Here is a 23,829-nt window from a genome sequence, read left to right as displayed (position 1 = left end):
AGCAACTTCAATACCTAGACTAGAAATAACAACTCAGGCAAGTGAAGATGCATTGCTGCTTAAAAACTTGTAACATCAACACCTGCCATCAAACTGATGCTCTCCCTATTAAAAGATATTCTGAAAATGATTCACTTAACTGTTAGAAAATCCGCTCCCAAATAAATCAAGGCTAAACTTCTCTAGAGTTCTCTTCTTTGTAGTTAGGTTTTATGAGTTTCTTTAGCAACTGTTTCATCTCTGCAGAAAAGCCTCATTGGCAGAGACTAAATTTGTAGGAGCTGAACAGAATACAGAAAAGCTGTGTGCAACTGGTTACATCAACTAGCTCCTCTTCAGGCTCTGAGACTGGGCATCAGGGAAGGAAAAAACTTCCCAAAATCTAAGCTCTCCAACAATTAAACCGAGTTAGATTCCTAATGTCCATCTCTTTTTGCGCCTTCCGTGATTTATCACAATAGGACTATACTAAAGAGAGATCAAGTTCTTAGCCGGAGGTCCCACTCCAGTACTTGGATAAAAGGTTACGCTTTATGGAGGGGCAAACTCATCTCTCCCTCCACCTGGCTCAAGTCACTGACTTGGAGAAAAGAGGTTGCTGCTGCTGGTAGCCCTAACGCGAGTACACTGGCTCCTTCCACTCTTGGAAAGGGGCAGCCCTTTCAGCTACGCCTGCTCAAAGCCAGTGAAGGCTGAAGTTTCCCAGGAGGTGCAGGTTACCCGTATAATAGAAACTGCTGAGACTGAAAACTCAGTTTGGCCTGTAGCGCTTTTTTTGGGGTGTGGTGGGGGTGGGGTTTGGGGCACGCCATAATACGCAAAACAAGCAACAAACCAGCCGCGTTCAGATTCCCAGCTGTGCTGGTAAGGCATTTTCTCCTTTCTGGTCTCAAAAGTCAGAGCACTCAGCAAAGCGACCGTGCAGGCTTCCACCACAGCCCTCGTTCCACCACGTGGTTCTTTTGGTAGCTTGCTCACAGGAGGGCTTGCGCCAAGGCTATGGGTGTGTTTCCCTCATCAAGAAATGTGGGATACAGTGTGCTTAATGACCCTCACCCTAGTTTTTTTATTTTGTCCCCCCCCCCCGACTACAAATCCCTCCCCAGCCATCCCTTGGTACCTAGCATTTTTGATGAGCATAAAAAGCTCACCTTAAACCTCACACTTTGCTACAGCTTCGGTGTCTGCCAGCACTCAAGGACACCTGGAGCAGCGGCTAAAGATCTCTAATGAGCAAGGGCAGCACAGCCCCCACCAGAAGCCTGCTCACATTCAGCCATGGTGCAGCGCTCTGATGTAAAGCACAGCTGCACTGACCAAAACGGCTCCTCATCCCGTCCCTGCCTCTCAGGTCCCACCCGCGCACTTTATTGACAGAAGCAATTTGTGCCCAGCAGCCCCCCAGACCCCAGGCAGCCCTCAGAGGACGAGCTAAATTAGCTTCACCTCCTACCTCATGAACGATTCCCAGCTATGCTCCAGCCACTCTGCTAAAGATGATGCAAGAAGCTTTAATAAGACTCTGATTTGCACATACCAGGTTTAACTCTTTGGAGACAGCTGTTCAAAGACTCCTTTGGTGATGGGCACAGGCAGGCTCCTCTGGGGGCTTGGAGAACAAAGATGTTCTCAGGAACACTTCTGCAGCGACAGCTTGGCAAATATAGACATCCTCAGCTGATAAGACAATTTATTCCCTCTTTTAGCCTAATCTTTGTAACTTTGCCCATTTTTAGAAGGGAGTCTGAGTAATCTTACACATACATTGTATAGATACCAGCAATGCTGCATAAAAGGCTCAGTGCAAACAGCTCTTCTTTCCTTAAGGAGCTTTTTGGCCATGCCTTTTCACACCGCAGTAGACACCAGGACAGTCATGGTGGCTTTGCACATCACTCAAAGGCAGCCCAGCAGGTGAAGCCCGTGTTTCTGCCCCTCATGAAAAAGGAGAGGAACAGACTCAGACAGAGCTCTTGGGCATATCCACCTCATCATATGATCTTCGAGTCCCCTCAACTAGGGATTTTTTCCGATTTTCTGATACAAACTAACAGCACGCCCTATCCCCCATGCCGAGCCCATGGGTTATATGAATGGAAATCACTTCTTGGTCCTCTGCCTACATACCACGGGAGAACAGCCTACGTGCAGCTGCTCCACAGCCTCTCCCGCGCAACAGCAGTGGGGGGGAAGAGCACGGCCAGGAAAAGGGAAGACCATTGCATTTCCACCAGTCTGCACATCAGCGTTAGCTGCTTTTATTTATGCAGGGAGCACCCACTGCTTAAGGGCAGGAAAAGGTCTGAAGGAAGCCAAAACGCGCAGTTCAGCCTGTGCGCTGCTAGGGAGCTGGTCAGGGTGCCCTCCATCAGCCCCCCACCACCCCCCCATCTCCCCCAGCACTGGCAGAGCTCACACCAAGGAGCCAGGGGCTCCGCTCCACCTGCTTCCAGGTCTGCCTCTCCCCGGCCTTTTGCTTCACAAGGCTGGACATGCTTCGAACTGCCTCCAGTGCAAGGATCTGCTCCTCTCCTCCCACCCACAAAAGGCAACAGTCCCCAGGTGCAGTAGCTGGGCTGCCTTTACGCACGTCAGAAGCGGGGTATCGACAAAGCACGTGTCATTATGTGAACACAAGCCTATTTTATCCTTCGGAGTACCTCAGCTTTTTAGCTGTTTGGTGTAAAGCACGCAGCTATGAATAAAAACTTTCTCATTAATGCTTGTTTAGATTAAACCCCTAGGATTAGCGGTGCTCTTTAAGCATTTTAAGACAGTATTTTACTAATAATTAAGAATTTAAAATATTTGGTCTGAATTCAGTTTTGCTTTTTCATGAAGTACCCCTCCATGACCAGTCAGGATCTAGGTTTGAAGTCAAAAAACATTTGTAGCAAATCTCTCCAAGTGCAGCCGGAGATCTGAATTGTCCCTGCAAGTAGAAAAGGGTTACATGGGCACAGAAAATAACTGATGCACTCTCACATACTCACCTATACTTACCTGCCTTTATAGAACTTGATCCTCAAAGGCTTAAGAGCACCAGTCATCTAGCGACATTATTAAAATAAATAAAAGCTAACTACAGGAAGGTCAGATTTTGGGAAAAAAAAGACACCTATCAATTCTGACTTGATCCATGCAGCTCTCTACACCTATACGCACTGTACGCAACAGTGTGTATGTGTGCATATACACGTACACGGGCTTACTTTGATAAGATCCTCGTCTCCAACTAGTTTGCCACAGGGAAATCTGTATTTTGAGGGATTGAATGTGCCGCGCTTTTTTTTGCCCTTATCCTTTCCAACTTCCCTGCAGGTTTGAGCAGGGCACCTGGAACAGCAGAGTTGTTCAAAGCAGCTCAGATCAGATCCGAAGCACAATTCCGTGCTCTTCACAGGCAGGGAGACAGTTAAGGGGGACTGTCTCCGTCTGGGGTACGGTAATGGAAACTCTCAAGCAGTAAAATCCATTACGAACAAAACAGAGAAGTTCAGTCTGGACAAATTCCCATTCCCTGGAACAACAAAAGATGAGCACTTATCTTTTTGTGGAACATCCGTACGGAAGATATGGCATTCTTAAAATATCTTGATACTCAGTTATGAGTAGGACTATTCATCCTACACCCTGCTTCTGCACACAGGAAGGGAAGAGCTAATAGCAGAAGAATTTTCTTTCGGTGGTGGGAACAACTGCATGATGATTATCCCCCACCCTGTGTGGGATTCCACTGGAGATAAAGGATGCCCTGGCAAGCGTTGGGGCATTACTACATGTTTGTGGAAGTCTCTCAGCTTTTATTAATTAGATTCCTGACAACGCAATAAAACCCTGTAGCAGAAAGCCACACTGCTCATTCCTGAATCATATGAAATCATTCACCATTTTATATACAAGTTTTGAATTACAATCTTCAACTTCTCATCAGAAAGAAAACAAACCAAAAAGCCTAAAAAAAGCATTTTTGGCAGAACTGCACAGTGTACAGAAGCATACTTTCAATTACACAATATCTTACAGAACACGTACTGCAACAAAAAGCAGAGCTTGTTACCTTTTCTGAGAAGGCAGTGCCCAGACAAAACTAGATGTTTTACCTCCAGAATTAGAGGAACAGCTTTAACTGCACAAAAGAGTACACGAAAAAAATTCCTGAACACTCCAGATCGCTTAACAGAAAAATAAAAGTACATTTGTAAACATCTTGAAAATGAGAGCCTTATGAAAATAATAAAGGTCACTGAAAGTCAAGCTGTTAAATTCTTCTTAGCCCAAACAGCTATATTCTACCCTTATAGTCTGGTGGGATTTTTGGTGGTTTTCTGTTGTGGGTGGTTTGGTTTTTTTTTTTTTCTTTTTTTTTTTTTTTTTGAAATGATACACAGATTTTGCCACACAGAACACTTCACTGAGAAATCTGGGCAAATATTTTAAAAATTTTTGGTGGAATTAAGAATGGGACAATTTGAAGGCAAAAGGCCAAACTCCGAATTCCCTCTGAAAATTACAAGAGCAATATGACCTAACTGTCGAATAAGCCCAGTTCAACAGCGCATGGTAGCACAGTACTACTTTTACAATTTGAGACTCTTTCTGACGTAAACCCTGAAAAGTCATAAGCAACGCTTAAAACAGACTTCTGTATTATGTACCATTAAGTTAGCATTGCATTCATTTTCATTATTCAAACTTTGCCACAAAGTGACTTTTCATATGCAATACTGATTGGCCTTAAGTGTATCTGCTTTACGCCAAGACAAACTGTAAAAAATGTCCTGGGAAATGATTTTGTGTATGCAATTATCAACCACATACCTGAAGCCGAGCGTTAGTATTTATGCTGCAATACCTCCTGCCTCAGCAGACGCGATCACCGAGCGTGCCCGTTTTGGTAGGCGGACAGACGTTTGTGAGCAGCAATGCTTTGAATAACTTGTGCTATTCCTAATACTACAGTTATTTTCTTTGCCAATTACATTTTGCTATAAATATGCATGCCCTTAAGTTGATCCCAATATCAGTTTCAGCTAACTAATCAAATTATCTGCTAAGGTTTTGAGAATGATAACCCTTCCTTTATTTAAATGAAATGAGGGAAGGGTTTTTAACTCCCAAAGGTTTGCCAACAATACATTTGTTTTCAAGACAGGATGACACTGCTCAGTAAACTGTTCATCATCTTTGTTCACAGATAGGCACAACAGTATTAATGTTTTTTTTTTAATCAGGTAAGCAGGAAGGGGAAGTGAAAATACCGTTGAGGTTTTCATCCTTAATGTTTTTCCAAGTTCCGCTCGTGGGCTCTTACGAATACTTACTAATTTGAAGTCAGCACAAGTCAAATTTCAGATTACTTATATTTTGAGGGCTCAGCAGCTAAACTTCAGTTTTCTATTTTCCTTTTGCAAAAGGGTGTTATTAAAACCCTGGCCACAACTGACTACACCAAGAGCTTACAGAAGGAATAATTTCTCATTATATTTAGAAGTGCCTCATTTTTGTACCAGTTAAAAGTTAATTCATAATCCAAATAATCAATCTGCAATGTAAACAAGTAGTTATTTTCTCCCATGTAATAATGGTAAATAACGACACCGATCATTAGATATTCTGCTTGAGTTCATTAAATGCAATTCTTCAGTTACAAAGGCAGCAGGCATTCCGTGATGGACTTCCTTTGAACTATGTTCAAATGAGTGGACTAACTGAGATTCCTGACGGAGATCTAAGCCATTCTCCTCATTTTCTTAATAGCTTCTGCTATTTGCATACTCAACTCCATTTCATAATTTGCTATTTAAAATAAATTCATTTCCCCAAACCCTTCTCTCCCTATCTAAACCAAACTCATTTACATTTATGGTAAATGCTTTTCAGCAAGTAGTTGTAAGAAAAAAAATAATCCAAGAAGTGGTGTAACGGGAGCAAGTATTTAAAGTTTTCTATTAATTTGCTTTCTGAATTTCCTTCCAAAGGTACTACACAGGGACAAAAGCTTTAAAGGTTTAAAAACACACTTTCACACATTTTTGCTTCTCTATTTTATACAAAGGACCAACTTTGCATAGTGAATCACCTTTTTAACTTTTGCCTGGTAACTAAATGAAACTGCATGTCCTTCCCCCCAAGAAAGTAAAGAAAATACAGCCTTTAACTTCAAATATTTTATGAATGCAAGATTACAAGAAATATATTAGTCAAAATGCAGGGCTATCAAGCACTGAATCAAGGATGCTGGCATCAGTTTGCCTTCCATTTTGAATGTGGAAAAAAATATACTACGTCTACAGGTAAAAGGCATCACTAACGCATCATGAATTACTCTGGTCAGCCAACATCACCTTGGTGCATGTTTAAGTCCTGAAAATAATCATTATATTGATAGTCTGAGATGAGACACTGGAACAAAACCATTCTTAAACAGGAAACTTTTTGTTTTGCTCTTATCGAGGTAACATCAAAAACTAAAACCCAGATCTTACAATTTAGCAGCCACTTTAACACTTGTTAGGCTAGCCTTCACACAAGGAGCATGCATACAGCCACTGTTCTTGCTTTAAATCGAGGGCTGTTGGTTAATTCAAGCCACTGTTTTCTCACCTTATTTGATTAACCTGTTGAACTGGATGTTCACCATAGGAAAAAGAAAATTAAATGATGTTAAGTGTAGCAGACAAATACAGATCACACCAAGAAGATAACACTCATGAGCTGTCATAATAAGGGATAATAATAACAATAAAAAAAATATCAGTCTTTTCTGTGCATATTTTTCATTTGGAAGGTCCCAGGAAATCATGATGTGCCTGGCCGTTTCTGTTGCTGATTTCTGATGACCTCTAATTGTTTTTTGCATTGCTGGTAGTAAGTTGAGAGACTTTTGTTTTCATCTAACAGCTTTTTGTGTTCTTGTACCAGACGGGATGTGTTTTGCTGGTCTTTTTCATCCTGGTCCAGTTCTGCTATTAGTTCTTGTCTAAAAAAAAAAAAAAAAAAAAAGTTGTCATTTGTAATCTACTTCTATTTATGTACAGATGACTTCACGTGTTTCAAATCAGTATTTGATTATCAGTCTGAACTCATGGCTGGTGACATTTTGTGCAAAAAAAAAAAAAGCTGACAAAAAAGCAGTCTTATTCTTTAGTGTAGTCTGGGGAAAAATTCTCTTCCAAATCAAATCCACATTTAAACTTTAAAATAGCTGCAAGCCCTAGCCTCAATCTCTAAAATTGTCCTTCATATGATGTCTTTCAGATGTAGTTCTATAGGTCACAGTCAAACATCTAAGGATCTATAGAAAATTTCAGAAATATATTCAACTCTAACTTTGCTTAGCTATATTTACACTTGAAAACACAAAAGGCAACTTAAAAGACAAAACTGCAATAATTTTGATAGCTTTTTAGTGAAGTGCTGTCTTCTATTTGGACTTGAATTTCTTAAAGCAGTGGAAAAGCAGAATCAAGCAAATTATTTTTGTAACTGTCATTTCACTTAATTTATGCCATAAGTGTTCAGTATGTTTTTTTAGCAACAATTTTAGAGGAACAAACACACTGATAAACTTGCTATAAATTATCTGGCAAAACTGATGTAGCAGTTTGTTTTACTATTTGTTTATGAGGTGACAAGAAGGCAAGCTGCCAGCAATATTTTAGCAACAAAATAGTAGAGGAGAAAGTTCATGTTAATTAATTGTTGCCATATGGTTTGTAACTACAGTTAAAGAAAACTTAATTATTCTATAAAGGTTGAACCAATAACTACCTTAACCAGCATTAAATTCATCAATCACAATACTATTTTTTGTTTTAACACATATGGGCAATTATGTTCTAAGAAGAAAGTTTCAGAGAAATGTGTATGCAGACTTCCAGAAAAAAAGCTAAATTAGGAATCTAAAGGTACAGAATTAACAGTTTTGAAACAGATACACATTTTTATATAATTTATTGATCCTTGGAGACAACAAAAATAAAACCAAAATTAAGATCTTCATGCTAGCTTCAGTGTCTTCTAATGCAGCCTAACAATTCGAGTTGCATTTGGAAAAAAAAACTGTTCGCAGAATGTCACGACAAAACCGAATAGATGATAGGTCAATCTTACAGTACTTTTTTCCCCTGTTCTTTATGCTGTTTCTAATATATGAGAGGTTTATATACACAGTTCTCTCATTAGCTATTCCACAAACACCAAGGCGAGATCCTCAGCTTGCCTGCAGCGGCTCAGACACAAGCTGGTTACCTGGTCTAGCACAGGAGTATATATGACCTCTCAGAAGTGCTCCCCAGCATCAGCAAACTGAAATGCTAAGCAGCAGAACACAACAAAACGTATTGCAAACTGAAGTTCTGAATCAGCAGTAACTTTGGCTCTAATCCAACAATACACGCAGTTGTTTCGCTTATATGCGTACACACGCAAGAGGAAAGAGTCTATTTCTAGCGCACAAGGGTAAGAAGGTACTCAATGGCTTTCGAGTATCAGGCCCTAAACCCCTGGCAGAAAAACAGAGGACGTGTGTTGATAAAACTGTAGTAATTGCAATGATTGACAGAAGTCAGATATAAGACAAAAGCTAACCGTAAAATGAGTTAACAGTGACATATTATTCAAGAGTCTATGACCCATTATCCAAGTGATTATCTGCAAATTAAAATCTTTAACTGGACAGCACTGAAAATAAAATTCCAAGGTTTTTCAACAGTCCAGGTCTTTCATTTGAGATGACAGAAACTAACATTACTAGTTTGTTACACACACAGATGGGCCACACACATGAAAGTAGGACTTGTCTAGAAGAGTCTTGATATTGATTAGATTTCTCAATTACCTGCTCTAAATATCTCACCTGTACTGAGAAGCCCAGTATTTCTGAGATTAAGGCTGGAAAATAATTATGCCCTATGAAATGTTATTTCAGAAAGCCAGAAATAATAGTCACAGGTAACAGACTCTGTTTAAGAGAAACATACAGAACATAAAAGGTTAAATACATTTCACTTACTTCCTCTGCAACAGCAATGCAATTTCTGTCTGAACTTTCATATACTCTTGTGCCATTTTGCAGTGCTGTTCAAACACAGCCATAGATTCTTTGGAGTTTGGGCACGGTGCTAGAGGCTGAAAATAAATCAGACATGTTAAAAACTAATGAACTGATATCTTAGCATATAGTGTGTTGCAGTGTCTCTGCAGTGTATTTATAACATCTTTTAAAAACCAGTAAGCTTTTAAAAATAAGCATTAAACCATGCCCTGGAAAATGTTAGTGCACTGATGCCAAAGTTGTCTCAAACCTCAAATCTGCAGTTATTAATCTGACACTCTCTCTGTCACAAAAATCCAAGTAGTGTTTAATTCCTCACACAACAAATAAAGTGTATACAACAATATAATTCAATAACACTCCAAGAAATAACATCTTATTTTGACAGTCAAACTCAGCTTATATTTGGTTTTAGGGATCATGTTTCCCAGGGCTTGTTTTTAATAGCTTGATCAAATTTGAGTCAACCAATCTCAGATTACATAATATATCTTTTTTAGCCTTGGTCGAAAGCTAGACAAGAATATAAACACAGGTAAATACGTAGCACTATATTTTGCAGCCCAAAATTTATACGTTAGAATGAAATGCAGGATAAAGGATCTAATAAAGCACTTATTACCTGTAACTGATGATCTAATGTAAGATATGCCATTGGGATGGAGTTATCTGACCCATTGGTCTCTGTAACAATACCAAGAAAATTTTAATGTGTTTTCAGAGTTAATTCTATTCTTACAGGACAAAAACAAGAATTCTAAATCATTTCACAATACACAATCTGAATGTGGAAAGGCAAATGGAAACAGCAGCGTTCCAATCCCAAGGCAGATGAATCATTTTGTTTTTCTAATAAAGTTAAGAACTTCAAAAGTACGGTCTATCACACTAAGAAGAAATAAAGATTAAGGTTATCATCTTACACTCCTAGAAGCCATATAACAGCATACAGATTTTAAAAATACTATATTTGTACAGTTTGCAATCACGTTCTCTATTTATAAAAAAATTGCCATTTCATTCTTGTTTATGAAGGATCAGCCAGCCAGCCCATGCATCTAATGATTTTAAAATTAGAAGCTGTGCAAACCAGCTCTGCCAAAATAAAATAAGCACAACCTCCTGCTCAGTTTTGAAACCTGTTCCCAGTGAGGTCTGTAAGTATCTTCCTCACAACATGCTCTAGGGCATCTTCTCTGCTCTGTAGAGATGCTTCGTGGGTAGCATAGAACCCAATAACCGATCTGTCCCCTGGGCCTGGCTGTTCTCTTCTTACACTGCAGTCACTCTGGATTTCTCTAGTGCTTTCATTCCAGATTTAACATGTTCTGAATTCTTACGGATTCTATCTTTTGGTAGCCCACAGCTGGGGATGACAAGGTTACTGTTAAGCTTTAAGAGACACAGGAGTAAAGACACATGGAGAAACTACTGATTTTATAGCTGCATTATTGCTACTAGAGGATTATATGGAGGAGGGTAGGTGGGAAAAAAAAGGGGCTGCTTACCCATACCCCAAAAGCACCTGCCACAGAGTAGTCGTGGTAGAGAAACTAAGGTGTTGCCCTCAAAGACTATGCTATCTCCAAGAGCAGCTTCAAAAGGAAACAGAAATAAGAGGGTGGGAATGGAGAAAAAGTGGTTAAGTGTATGCTTGTAAGGAAACTGGAAGGTGGTAACGAAAAAAAAAAGATAAAAAAAGAAAAACAACCCTAAAACCAGAGACTTAAATCACCACAGTATCTTAAATGAGAACAATATAAAAAGTCCTTCCCTAAATTAGACTACTGCCATATACGGAATACTGCTACAGCAAAGGAATTATTGCAATGTTTCAAATACATCAATGCATGCAAAATACTTCAGATGACATTCCTGAGCATTTCAGCACTGTGTCACAGAATGGTAACTTTTCCTGAGATTGACCAGATTTGGCTGCTGCATCTTCGTTTTATCATTTTGGCTCATCAACTTAAAAATGTACCTTCTTTAACAGAAAACTAAAATGATTTATGTCTTTAGAAATTCAAACAACTCTTTGTTCATGGACTGCATAAACCTAACACGAAAAAACATACATGTGGTACATACCGTATTTACCTAAGTATAAGGTGAGGGATTTCTGTGGGCCAGAAAAGAGACCTGACTTCACTGCTGGGCTGCTTTTAAGGCCAAAGACTTGGGACAAACTGCCTTTGCACTGGCATATGATCCGCAACGTCAGTTCCCAACGAACTGTTAATTGGGTAAGAACTTGCTTTGGCGTGAGGCAGAGACTCCCATAAATGCTCACTGCCTAAAGCCAACTTAGGACCCGTGCTGCACAAAAGAGTGCACAGGGTGGGCTGTGGCAGTGGGCCAGGGCTCTGGGAAGTTACGAGTGACAAGGTAAACAGTGTGATCAGCAAAGTGACAATGGACAGAAAGAAGAAAGTACAGAAGCAAAATACAAGAGCACGTAGCCCTCCTCCCACTAAAACGGGGTGGGGTGTTGGGGAGGTACACATCTTACACACAGAATCACCTTATATTTGGTAAAATACAGGTGTGCATATATATATATATACACACATATGTATACTTGTATATATACATATATATACTTGTGCAAGAGTCAGTCCACGTGTGAGTTTCCATTTTGCAGTTGGTTGCAGGAAAAGAATGAGAAAGTCTGATCAGCCAAAGATGAAACAGATCACAAGAAAAAGATTTCAGAATTTGAGGCACCATGAGGTACCAGCTTGAGACTAAGTTTCAGATTCAACATGTATATTTTGGTAACAAAAACATAATTCCTATTTATATTCGAAAAAGGAATTTGTGGGGATCCCTTGTTTTCACGCAGTCTAGTACTGGTTCCTTTTATAATGGAGTGCATTATGACTTTAAAAACTGAATTCAACTACTAAGTTATGTTCATTCTTAATCCTAGTTCATAACAAAAGAACAGTGATACAACAGTAGAAGTATTTACAACACTTCTGCAGACATATTCTAGTTCATTTAAAAACAGTAAGACTGTGTGCACATGTACATTCTGCATAAGCAAAATTAAAAAGATAAAAAATAGAATTAACTTATGCCAGCTGATACTCACCTACTTAGCATTTCATTCGAAAAGTCAGAGCAATGAAAGCTCTAACTGTGCATTCATAATACAAATGCACAAGACTAAAAAGCTCCAAGATGTCTATTCTTCTAATTCCCCAAAAACATACTACAGTCAAAAACTGGTGGTAAAAGATTGACATTAAATACTATCACTGTATATGTACAGTACTTTCTTACAAGCTGAACGCTTACAGGTTTATGTAACTTATTACAATCTATAAAAAATTTTCTTAAAGCCAGTGTGCAAAACAAAGCAGTAATGTAATGATTTAATTTAAGCAGAACTAAAATGGACTGTGACTTTCACTGCTTAACTTTGTTAATGTCTAAGCACATACCCCACATCATAATCAAATAAATATATTTTTTACAGGCAAAAAGTTAACTAACAAAGGATTACCTGCATCATCAGGTGTCCATGGATTACGAGCTGGCTTTTCAGAGGTTGGTCCCGAGGTAGTGATCATTCTCACACTAGGACTAGATGATCTACTGCTGTTTCTACTCTCCTGAAGGGATAAAAGAAAATAAATTAAAATAACAAGAAAAAAATACAGAGGATTTTTTTGAAGGGTTGACTTAAAAAAATGTAAAGAAACCTCAACCTATAATCCTCCCTCCTCCCAAAACCTTTTACCCTGAAAGCTCTCCAGATAGTTTGATAAACTTTACATGCATTGCAGGGATAATTTCATCCCCATTTCTACTCCACCTTTACCACATAAAAAGAAATGGATATAACTTGGCTATTCAGCGTAATAAAAAGCAGTGCCGAACAATGTGTTCATGATCTTTTATATAGAAGCGTGAACACATTGCCTAGTAATTTTCACACCACCATTCTGTGATATCTAGCAGCTTCATAACGTAGGGAAGAAATACAGTTTGTCTCCAATGTTTAATCAATGAATGGAACTACATTCAATTAAAGAAATGCAGTTCAGTAACTGTGCTAAACTGTGGCGTATTAATCTACAGCTTTCTTCTGGTTCTTACGTTGATGCAGAGGTTATGTTGTTCATCTTCAGAAAACATGAAAAAAGTGTTCAAATATATCGGATCAGTCAATTAAAGCAAAGCAATTAGAAAATGAGCACATTCTCTGTCACAAAGCAAATTAAGAACTAAAACAAAATTCTGTAGTAAGTTCCTTTATATACAGCTTGACTCCTCTAATTCTTTTGTTTGCCAAAGCGCAAAACCATAATACAGACTTCATTACTCTACTGAGCTTCTTTTTCAGAATTATTATTTACAATATATATTTTCTTGTACCTCATATACCCCTTCACTGACATAAAATTAACACAGTAAAGGACTTAAGACTATAAACCTCAGCAAGTTTCGCAGGAAAAAAATGAAGTAAAAAGAAAAGATCCTATTGCAACTCTACTATTTTCAATATGGTGTATTTATCATGAAAAGTTTTAATTAAATGTCCCTATTTTTCAAAAGAAGTATTCAAATATGCATTACCTAGAAACCATATTTCTTCATGACTAATTTCCAAATATCCTACCTTAATTTAATTTTTAAAAGGCAGATTTCAGTCAAGTAACAATCCAAAGAGTAACAAGATTCTACACACTGAAATATCCATTATGTCAACTGTATTATATTTGTCCTGTAATTTTTATTAACCATTTAGTGTTTTTATGTTAGTAGCCTGAAACAGGGCAATAAACTAGTGCAGAAATAATCCAACGGATAATATTATCAGGATGATGGCATCAGACATTTTGAAAAAGCTTTTGTTTTCAAGTCTTTGTTGATATTAAGCAAGGTTTAAGCTGTCAAGCTTATTGCTTGCTGTCAGTGTCCTCAGATATGAATGATAAACACACTACGCTGATGTGAAAGGTCAGAAGACAGTGCAAGTGCTTTTAACAGTGTTTAAGTCCTTTAAGCAAAAAGAGGTTTGTTGAGTATCCACAGCTGATAGCAAAGGGTACCTGAGAAGGACTCTAGTTACAGTAACTTCTCAATGCTGTACTAGATTGCTTGCTGTACCAGATCATTTTGATCCATCAACAGAAAAAAATAAAAGTATTCCTTGATAACATTGTTTAGACAGAATACTAGAAATAGGAATGAATGCTTCGGATATGAATCCTGTCTAAAGCACTGCGAGGTCCAAGAGAAGTTCCCAAAACTGAAGACCCATTAAATTACAGCAATTGAGTGCGTGTTAAGCGAGATGCCTTAGGTCTCCTGGACACCAGCCCCTCTGACAGGTAAGGCAGTGACGACTGACTGTTCTTCAGCATCAGTTTCTGCTCCCCTTTCACAGGTACTCATCCTTGCTTTCTCCAGGTATCTCAGTACACTCAACAGAACTGTTATCAGGTTACTTTCAAATCATCTCTGCCAGGTGGCCAAACCCACAGGGCATTGTTAGCTTCTCAGCTTCCATTTCTCAAAGACTTTCAGTCTTGAAAAGGTGGTGTGCTCTGAGGAATAATCCTCCCCCTCAAGTTTAATTTAAATGGGCAACCCAATTTAAAGAAATCATTGTTACTAGCCTTTTAAAGAAATTTAAAGAAGAGAACTTAAAGAAAGCATTGTTACTACAGATGAGGAGACAGCCTCATTTGCAGATGTTTACCTTGCTGTGAAAAAAACAAAAGTGTGTATGTGACCAATTTAACAATCTCATGGACAGAATGATTCATCTGTATAGTACCAGATGCCCCGAATTATCACACTTTGCTTGCATGCATGTAAGCACATGCATTCTGACCTTGCTCCTCAACTGTTCAATACAGTACATGTTTTTCTTTAATATAATAAATTTGTTTCCACTTCAAAGTAAACTGTGAGAGTTATGGAGACCCAGCACAGTTACTACTAAAAAAAAAAAGTTTAAAAGGTAGTTTTGATATTACGATAGCACTGTGAAGGACGGTGTACCAGAACAACCGGTCCACTAGAAGGTACAAAAACAAGGACATGGATACTTTACTAGGCATCTGATCACAACCTGCAGTTTGAGTGATAATGCCAAGTACGTTTCTCAGCATCTGTATAAAATATCTGTAAATACTATCCAGTGTAAACAGCAGGTTCGCTGTATTCCTTCAAGCCCACAAAAGTTTTTATGGCTGCAATTCAGAGCCTGCACATCTGTTTGTGTTACAAAGGTGCCTAAGCAAGAGCAGTAGTGCTGGACAGATGGCACAGTACAATGTTTTAAAATGCATGTACAGGGAAATGGGAAGGCAGAAGAAACAATTCAGTGTAAAAAAAAATATGTGGAAAAATGACTAGAGCATCACAGTTATATAGATGGAAACAAACTGTACAGAGAGGGCTGCATTAGTGCTGCTCGTGTCACTGGGAGTAAGGTCCAGTCTAAGGTCACTAAACACTAGAGAAATCTGTGTAAAAACAGGATTTAAATAGATGTTCTCAACACCAAACCACTCCAACAGCTGATCCAATGACACAAAACCTTTGGCTTAGCATATTTACCTATGTAAACTGTTGATGTAAAAGGGTCAGTTGAGTAGTAAAATCATCGGCAAAGCACTATTACTGTCTGCTGTTGGTAACGTCAGTAAAAGCAATACGGGAAAATCCTTAAGTGTCTCAACAACATCAAACCAGAAATCACTAAACATACAAACCCCCACAAAAAATTCTGCTAGAAGTACAACACAGAAATAAAATATACACACAATCATAAAACACACAACAAGTTCAGATTAAAACAGACCAGTGGTTAAGCAGGTAGACGAAAGTCTTGGTTTATGCTTTCAGGTAAACGCTCCAAAGTGCAGTATATTTACTATTATCCAGTCCAGTGTTTTCCTCCACCTCAACAAAAATTCCATTATGAACTGGAAAAGCTTTCCTGATTAAGAGAATAGTTATAGCAGAATCATTTTCTATTGACACCGTGGCAATTTTCAGGAAAACCACGTTTAATAAAAAGATTTCTGATCAGCTTTAGTGTGCCAGTCAAGCAATTCAAAGACGCCAAGCGGCACCACGGCAGTCCTTCAGCTTTGAGCCGGACAGGGGCTGACGAGGCGTGCAGTGCCACGGGCGTTAGTGAAGAAGCCTGCGCAGCAGGGTGGGTGTAAAGGAGGACGGAATGCGGGGAAGAAGGATGTTTGCAATGAAGGGAGGGAGGAGGAAGAGGTTTTTCACATTAGAAACTATAACCTATACATGGTACGGTGCATATGGGGATATATGATATAACGGACCAGAGCTACAATAGTCACAGATGTCTCTTTTGCTTTGGCTAGCAGATTACTTATATAGATAGCAGTTCAAGATTTTTAATAAAAAATTAAGGCAGTGAGGTCCAGAGCTATAGAAACGCATAAAGAATAATCTCAAGTCTTTTGCCATAATGACATTGCGTTTGCTTTCTTAATTATTTTGTGGTTTGGTTTTTTTTATATATAAACATACAGATATCAAAAGTTAGCATTAGTTTCAGCAGACTTTTCTCCCTCTTCTCACACCAAAAATGGGATGAAAATTCATTATTAATTTATATGGACAGTGCAAAAGTTTATTCCAAAATGCAATCTTCATGCCTCTTAAAATATGATGTTTTCCAGATTTTATCATAATGTATCCAAAACTGCAGGACAGAAGCAGGTAATTGTAATTCTTCCACTTAGACTTCAATACGCGAACTATCAGAAGCACATAAGTGTGATTCTGGTACTTCTGTAGATCCTTATCAGAAATTGGTAAGGTAAATACCCCCCCCTTTCCTGTATCCTCCTGGTCACAAGGACAATTTAGCTAGAACATCCATACAAGCAGTAAAACAGGTTTCAAAGAAAGATTACTGTAATCGTTATTAAGATATGAAGTAAGTGCTGAAATTACGTATTTTTAAATATTAGCCATTAATTAAAAGAAACACAATGAAAAATTCTGAATAAAAAAGCTACAATTAAATACATTCATACATCGATCAGTGCACTTTGGTATAACCGATGTACTGTTGCTTAATTTCCTCCCCCCCCCCCAGTCTTGCATTAATTTTAGTTCTACAATTAACCAAACAGCCTGATCTATTTCTTTACTAAATTTTGCAGATTCAGTTCTTTCTAACAAACCTGTCTTCTCTGAAGATATTAAAATACATTTCTCATTTGTTATTTTCTGATAGATGCACATAGTAAATTTAACTAAAAATACCTGGGGGACTGCCGAGGTTTCTGTGGCTATCACACTCCACAGAATTAAAGAAGGATGAAATGCTGATCTCACTGATAACTACACACCCCAAAAATTACCACCAACTTTAGATAATCGGAGTGGGTTGTTTAATATGGAAACCTGATTAACCTGACATATAAGCTAAGCTCCAGCTTCCTACATCCAAATAATAGGGATCTCAAAATTGCCAATTCACACTAACAACCAAATAATCCTGTGAATTACTGAAACTGACAACAAAGCAATTAAAACTACAAAATAAACACATCTGAATGAAGCATTAGCTATACTGCTCTCATTTAACAAGTTGTTAGTTTAATTTGGTTTTAGTTTAAATTCAATTTAGAATACCACTGCGTCTATTACCATGGTCGTTACAATACCAGATAAGAAGCAATGTTATTATAAAATATCTTACTGAGATAGTCTTTTTGTACACAACACTGTGTGACAACATCCTCCTGTAAACCCTTCACAAGAAATGGAGGGATATTACTGTAAGTTACTATTCAGGGTTCACAGATTAATGATAAATAATACTACTGAACATGCTTTTTATTTTTATGCAGAAAGTGAATCTGTGGTGTGTATAACTGCTTCAGATGATCATATATAGTAATTACAATTGTTTTCTACATATAGAAAGGTGAAAAGGCTTTCCTGCATAACATCTGTCCTCAGCCAAATTAAGTGATACACAAAACCTGCGTACATAAAAATGTAAATGCTGCTTAATGTATATAGAAAACACTTCTCATCTGGAGCTCATTCATAGATTGCCCTCATGGAATCTCCTTTAAATGCAATACAAATGACACTACAGTCTGCCAAGCTTCCACATCATTTCTATGAAAGCATCAAAAGGTGAAGATTTCCAGACCGGTTTCCCTGTACAGATTTGGTGTTGACTTTACTGAAAGATAAAGAAGAGACAAGAAAGACGTTACCTGACTGGACTCTGTTCCAGCAACACTAAGATCTTGAATGGATCTGCGCCTCTGCTGTCCGTTTCCTGCTGGGAAAAAAAACAAAACAAAAACAAACCAGTGAAATCTATTCAGAACAAAATAAGAAGGGTGCGACTGTTGCAGAGGAGCTTGGAATTTGTACAAATCCACAGAGAGAAAGTGAGAGGGAGAGAGAGAGACAGCTGCAGAATTTTAACTCAAAACACGCTGGCCTGTCAACAAAAAGTATACCCTAATACAATAACCACTCCTACCACATGAATAGCTGCTGCACTCTACTCCACCATCTTCTGTCACATGTATTTGGTCTGGCTTAGTACTCGGGGCAGGAGCTGATGACGACATCTATTTCAAGTGCGTTACGTTATGGGGATTTCTAAAAGCTAGACCGCGAAGATAACAGGCTGCCAGCTTTAACCTGTTGCTCTTTGGCATGGCTCAAGGAACACAGCACGGACTTCTGCCCGTGTGCTGCTCCCCTCACGAAAATTAAGCGAAAAACTCTTTCTTCTGGTCTTTGTCTCCTTCAGATGAGCAAAACTATGTCCTATTCTCATGCTTTGAGAAGTGTGAAAAGGGGACTGTTCAGCTAAATCACATCTCACCATCAACCTCTGAGCACAATGCTGTAATCTTTTCCTCTTCTCCTTCCACCTGTTAGCAATTATCCACCAGTGACAGCTATATAAAACAGTTTAAATTTTAACACTGACACGCAATCAAAGGCATTTCCAGGAAACAGTCTCCTTAAAAATAAGAGGAGATTATGCAACAGAATCTCCCTGGCTACTTTGATTTTTATTATGGTGATTGTTCATATTGCCTCTTGAGAGCAGGTCAGCTGTCCAAAAGGAAACACCAAAACGTCCCGAGGAACAGCTGACAATGCTCAAAATTCTTGCTCTTAGCTCTGCATTACGTAACTTTTCTACCAGAGGGGAGCATCTGAAACATGTCCTGCAGCCGCGGCAGCCCCTCGCCCAGCGATCCGGCACGCAATGACCAACCCAGTTCACTCAAAGCCCTGCAACAGGCATCACATTTTTAACCTTTTAGATACTTCTTATTCAGCATCATTTCCACAAGACTCCACAGCCTCGCTTGACAGGTGTTTTGATTTGTAACAGTTACTACAAAAATGTACGACTACTTAAAATTAATCAATACATTTAATGGTATCATACTTTAAATTTTAAAATACAAGTACTATTACATGTAGAAACACATTACCACAAAACAGCAATAAAAAATTCTCAGTGTCACTTCACTGATCTGTCATGACATTTTATAGTCTAAAATGGGAATATATTCTTTGTTCTGACTATAAATGACTTTGAATTGCAACTTTTCTGTGGTCTTGATCTTTTGCTTCTAAAATTCAGGGAAAGTACACACTTAACCTAAGCAACAATGGCTATATTATGTTTAATACTTCAATATTTGCGATCGTGTGAATGACAAACCTATGTCAAAATTTCTGGACTTGTTCATTTGCAGTGAACTCTTTCACTACCTAATCAGTTCACAAACAAGATTATATATGTAATAGAATTCTGTGCTGTGGATACTTCAACTGGCTGCCACAACTCATCTCAATATTCAAGATATGGAAGATACACCCATGGCCAATACAAAATTATGTGCACGTTTCACTCAACAACACTAAGTTATAAAATTAGCTCAGCTGAAATAGACTTGCAAAAATATTTGAAATTCTCATTTCAGATTAGAAACATTTGTGAATTTAAAGAACCCAGCACATGTGTTACTGAAATATTAGAACATGGCTGCCAAAACGTTAAAATAATCAGGGTGGGGTGCAAGAAAGAAAAGAAAATGCCTTGGGGGGAGTAAGAAGGGCCAAAACTACTGTGTTGTAATAAATGAACACCTTTAAATGAAGAATCTTAAGTTAGTAGCATGAGGGAAGAGCAAGCTCTACTAGGCAATGCCATTTTAATTAGTATAATTACTGCAGACTTCTGGCAAATAGCTTAGACAAAGCAGAAACAGACTACGAATCAACAAATACTTATTGCTCCAGATTCAAGACAAATATCAGTTTAAAAACATACAAGATATAGTCTTTATTTGAAATTATCACTCCTACTTCTCTGTGCTTTCCTGTCACAGTTTTGATCTTGTCCTAACGTCTATGTCCATTTAAAACTGATTTCTTCTCATTATAAAACCTAAGCTTTGTAAATGCACAGGAGTTAATATACAGTAGCTTGATGCACTCTGTCAGGATTTCAGTGGTTTACAGGATTTTAAGATTAAAAATCAAACATTACAAACATACTTCCTGGCCTCAAAAAATAAAACATTCCACACGCTGTTGTTTGTTTTCTAAAATGAAATTCAAAAGTAACAGGAAACTTCCATCACGTCCTGCCCCACATGCTCCAGCAAAAACAAATTCTACAATTTATGAAGCTTTGACCATCCCCCTGCCAAATATCCAGACCAGCTACGAACTCTTCTCCTTGCCCTTTAGCAGATACTTGCGTCTCCTTTTACACTTTCTTATTTGCGCACAGTACTCTCTCTTCCTTACATACCTACAAGACCCAAATCTCTCTCGGAGCGCAGGACAATCCGTGAATGTAACAGTGTTAGAAGACATTTTAAAGAAGTTAAAACACTGATCAGAATTCCAGAAGAATGAAGTGATCTGGGGAAACAAGGGTAGGATTTCTGTCTTATATTGTTTTTAAAAGTACACGGAAAAATCACAATACCTAAAGCATCTATCATTCCTATCCACTTTCTAAAGACACTCAACAAAATGCGTCTATCCCAAGTACTCATTTATCCAGTGTCAATGCTGTGAAAATCTTAATGCTGTAGCACAGTTTCAGATGACAAAACTACAAAGCCTAACGCAGGTGTGCTATATGCATGAGATGTCTAATGTTGCCAGTGAAGAAAACGTTGTACTTGAAGGTACATTTCCCAGATGCTGCTTGACTGGTTTGTATTGAAAAGGTGTTCAGATTATTTTTCTTGATATATTACAAACTATACCTAGATGTTTGTTTGTTTGTTTCTTTAAACATAGCTACTTAAAAGCCTTTTGTATTCACTAGGGTTTTCATTTTTAATATACATCTAAGTAAAATGTTGGTGCTTCTTACCTATACTATATATTATATATACACTATATATTGAAAATAAAAAATAGATACTCCACTTGCCTAGCTGGCTGCAGGATACCACCACTGGAAACAACCTGGCAAATGAGTTACATGAAAAAGGAGTCAGAAACTGAAAAGTGGATCAACTAAGTTTTGTCAGTGAGTAACACAAAATGCCATCTGAAACGAACGGAAGTTCTATTCACCCTTATTTAAGCTTATTTAGAAAGAGGAGCAAATACATATTAGAAACTTCCCCTTCTGCCAACATTTTACCTTCAACTGACAACTTTGTGTTTTGCGACCTCAGTAGCATAATCATTTCATGGACGAAAAGCAGCTGAGGCAACACGTTACAAAACCCCGCAATGAGAGCAGATGTAGTACTCATACTTCTAAAATAGCCCTGCCCCAAAGCAGCTGACTCATGGTAACATGCCTGCATGGTGCCCACCCGCTCCCGGAGCAGCTGCTTCACCATGTGCTCAGCAGAACTTCAGGCAGCGGCACAGACTGGGCTGGCACTCGCGCTGCCCCAAGGACGGAGACGGGCTGCTCGCCCCACCGACAGACACGGCCGGCCAAGGAAGTTTGGAGGAGCTGGGTACGTGGCAGAAGTGCTAAGAAATGTAACGGGGTGGGATTGAGACAGAGGTTCCAGTTTGGGGGTCTTGGAAGTATAACTAGAAGGAGAAAAGCGTGTTAAGAGACCAGGACTGAAAGCCTTGTGCTGAGAAAGTAGGGCAAAGAAAGAGGAGAGAGACAGGCTATGTTATATTGTCTTTAAAAGAATAACTGAGCAAGGTCCTTTTGAATAACTGCTTTAAGTATACAGAGAAATATGATTAGTTTACTGGGCAGATGATCGCATCCCTATCATTTCATGATTAATCGCTTTTTTTCTGAATTTGGGATTCTTATGGGAGAGTTGTTCTGACAACCACAAAACTTCTAATAAATATCCTAGATCTATTTGGAAACAATTCACATCTTTTTTCCGTAGTGCCAATGCTGTCTTTTAGCTTAAGTAGTTCTCGCTTCCTAATCTTTAGCTGCAGATTCATTTCTCAGTTTTCATATTGTGGGCTAAAAAAGCCGTGCTTTCAGATCCTTCTTTATACTCTCCATACATACCATCCTAGAGGAGCTCTTACCATTATTTCAGGGTGCATATACGTTTCTTGTATATTTGTACATTTCTGCCTAGATTAGTAACTTGGATCTTCTGATTAAACCTCAACAAAAGCCTGTAAATATACTTTTTTATATATATAAAAGATATAAAAATAGCGCTAGTGCTTCCTTATCTTTCCTGGAAATGAACCCTAAGATTTCACAATTTTTCACAACTGCATCACGTTAGTGGCTCATACTACCTGGGATTGATCTGCATGGGTCTGCTGTGGTCCCATGTAATTTTACTAAAAACCCCTGTTGCTGGTGTATGGCCCTCAGTGCATGACCCTGGATTTTACTCTATTTTTCCCCAGTCACAACAAAATTCACCCTTTGTGATACTCTAATCCTGCTCTTTATGAAGTTCCCTCTGATAACACATTAACAGTGAATTTCATTACTGCTTATTTAAGACTTAAATACCTTAAAGAGTAAATGTTGAGAAAATCATTAATATGCTCGCTCCAACATCCTGTACCTTCTTTCATTTCTACAGGTTGCTATTTCTCTTGTATTTATTCCAAATTCACCTTGGAATTCCCATCCTGTCAAGCTCAATTAAAATAGTCCAGGTGAAGAATATCTAATGGACTTTCCCTGACTGAGTATGTAAACCCAACAGGCTGGTACAATCTATTTTGTGACAACGACACGGCATTTTCACTGACTCTTTAGTTATTCTCTAATGAAAGTGTCAAGGTTTCTTTGAAGCCTCAGTGCTGTCACACGCAGACAGCGTGCACAGACAGGAGGCACTCAGTTAGCTGCAAGCTTATGTACCAGGCTCTCATCATCTGTCAACGTTGCAAAACTCAACAGATCTCTGCTTTCTCTTTCCTTGCTCTCTCAGGATTTCATTTATGTATGGCAGGCCAGGACTGTTACAAGATTAGTGGAAGGCTACACTAGTAAACTTTCTTGCTGATTTGCTAGCCTCAATGCCAAACAGGTTTTCTCTTCATGGGTAGTGCTATTATTCTTCAGAATCTGCTTTTCGACATTCTGTATTTTTATATGTGAACTTCAATAAAGTTATGTGAAACTTTTGCACAAAATTATTTTTTGCATTCAACTTTTAAATACCGATGTCAAGCTTTACAAGGAAACTTCCTCAGATGACACAAATTTAGAGTAGGTGTTCCATGTTTTTTAACGGATCTCTAGATTAGACGATATTACTTGCATCTCCTGC

General features: G+C 38.4%; 1 protein-coding gene across 9 annotated transcripts in view; it reads right to left on the bottom strand.

Moving 5' to 3' along the window:
- Positions 1-3,870: 3,870 nt before the first annotated feature.
- The window catches only part of MAP3K7 (mitogen-activated protein kinase kinase kinase 7), a 47,763-nt gene continuing 27,804 nt past the window's right edge, over positions 3,871-23,829 (bottom strand). For 3 of the 9 annotated variants that reach the window (XM_040597492.1, XM_040597494.1, XM_040597499.1), the window contains 6 exons: positions 18,304-18,371; positions 12,570-12,678; positions 10,567-10,653; positions 9,681-9,742; positions 9,017-9,132; positions 3,871-6,982 (listed from right to left, as the gene is read on the bottom strand). In XM_040597492.1, coding sequence (XP_040453426.1) covers positions 6,802-6,982; positions 9,017-9,132; positions 9,681-9,742; positions 10,567-10,653; positions 12,570-12,678; positions 18,304-18,371 — 623 coding nt within the window. In that variant the 3' untranslated portion in view covers positions 3,871-6,801. Of the gene's footprint in view, positions 6,983-9,016; positions 9,133-9,680; positions 9,743-10,566; positions 10,654-12,569; positions 12,679-18,303; positions 18,372-20,885; positions 21,371-23,829 lie in introns of those variants that run through there. The other 6 variants (XM_040597493.1, XM_040597495.1, XM_040597497.1 and 3 more) reach the window with 4 other exon arrangements.

Source organism: Falco naumanni, chromosome 6, assembly GCF_017639655.2.
Source record: "Falco naumanni isolate bFalNau1 chromosome 6, bFalNau1.pat, whole genome shotgun sequence".
Taxonomy (NCBI): domain Eukaryota; kingdom Metazoa; phylum Chordata; class Aves; order Falconiformes; family Falconidae; genus Falco; species Falco naumanni.
Note: the sequence above shows the minus strand (reverse complement) of the source record. Positions and strands in the feature narration are given on the sequence as shown.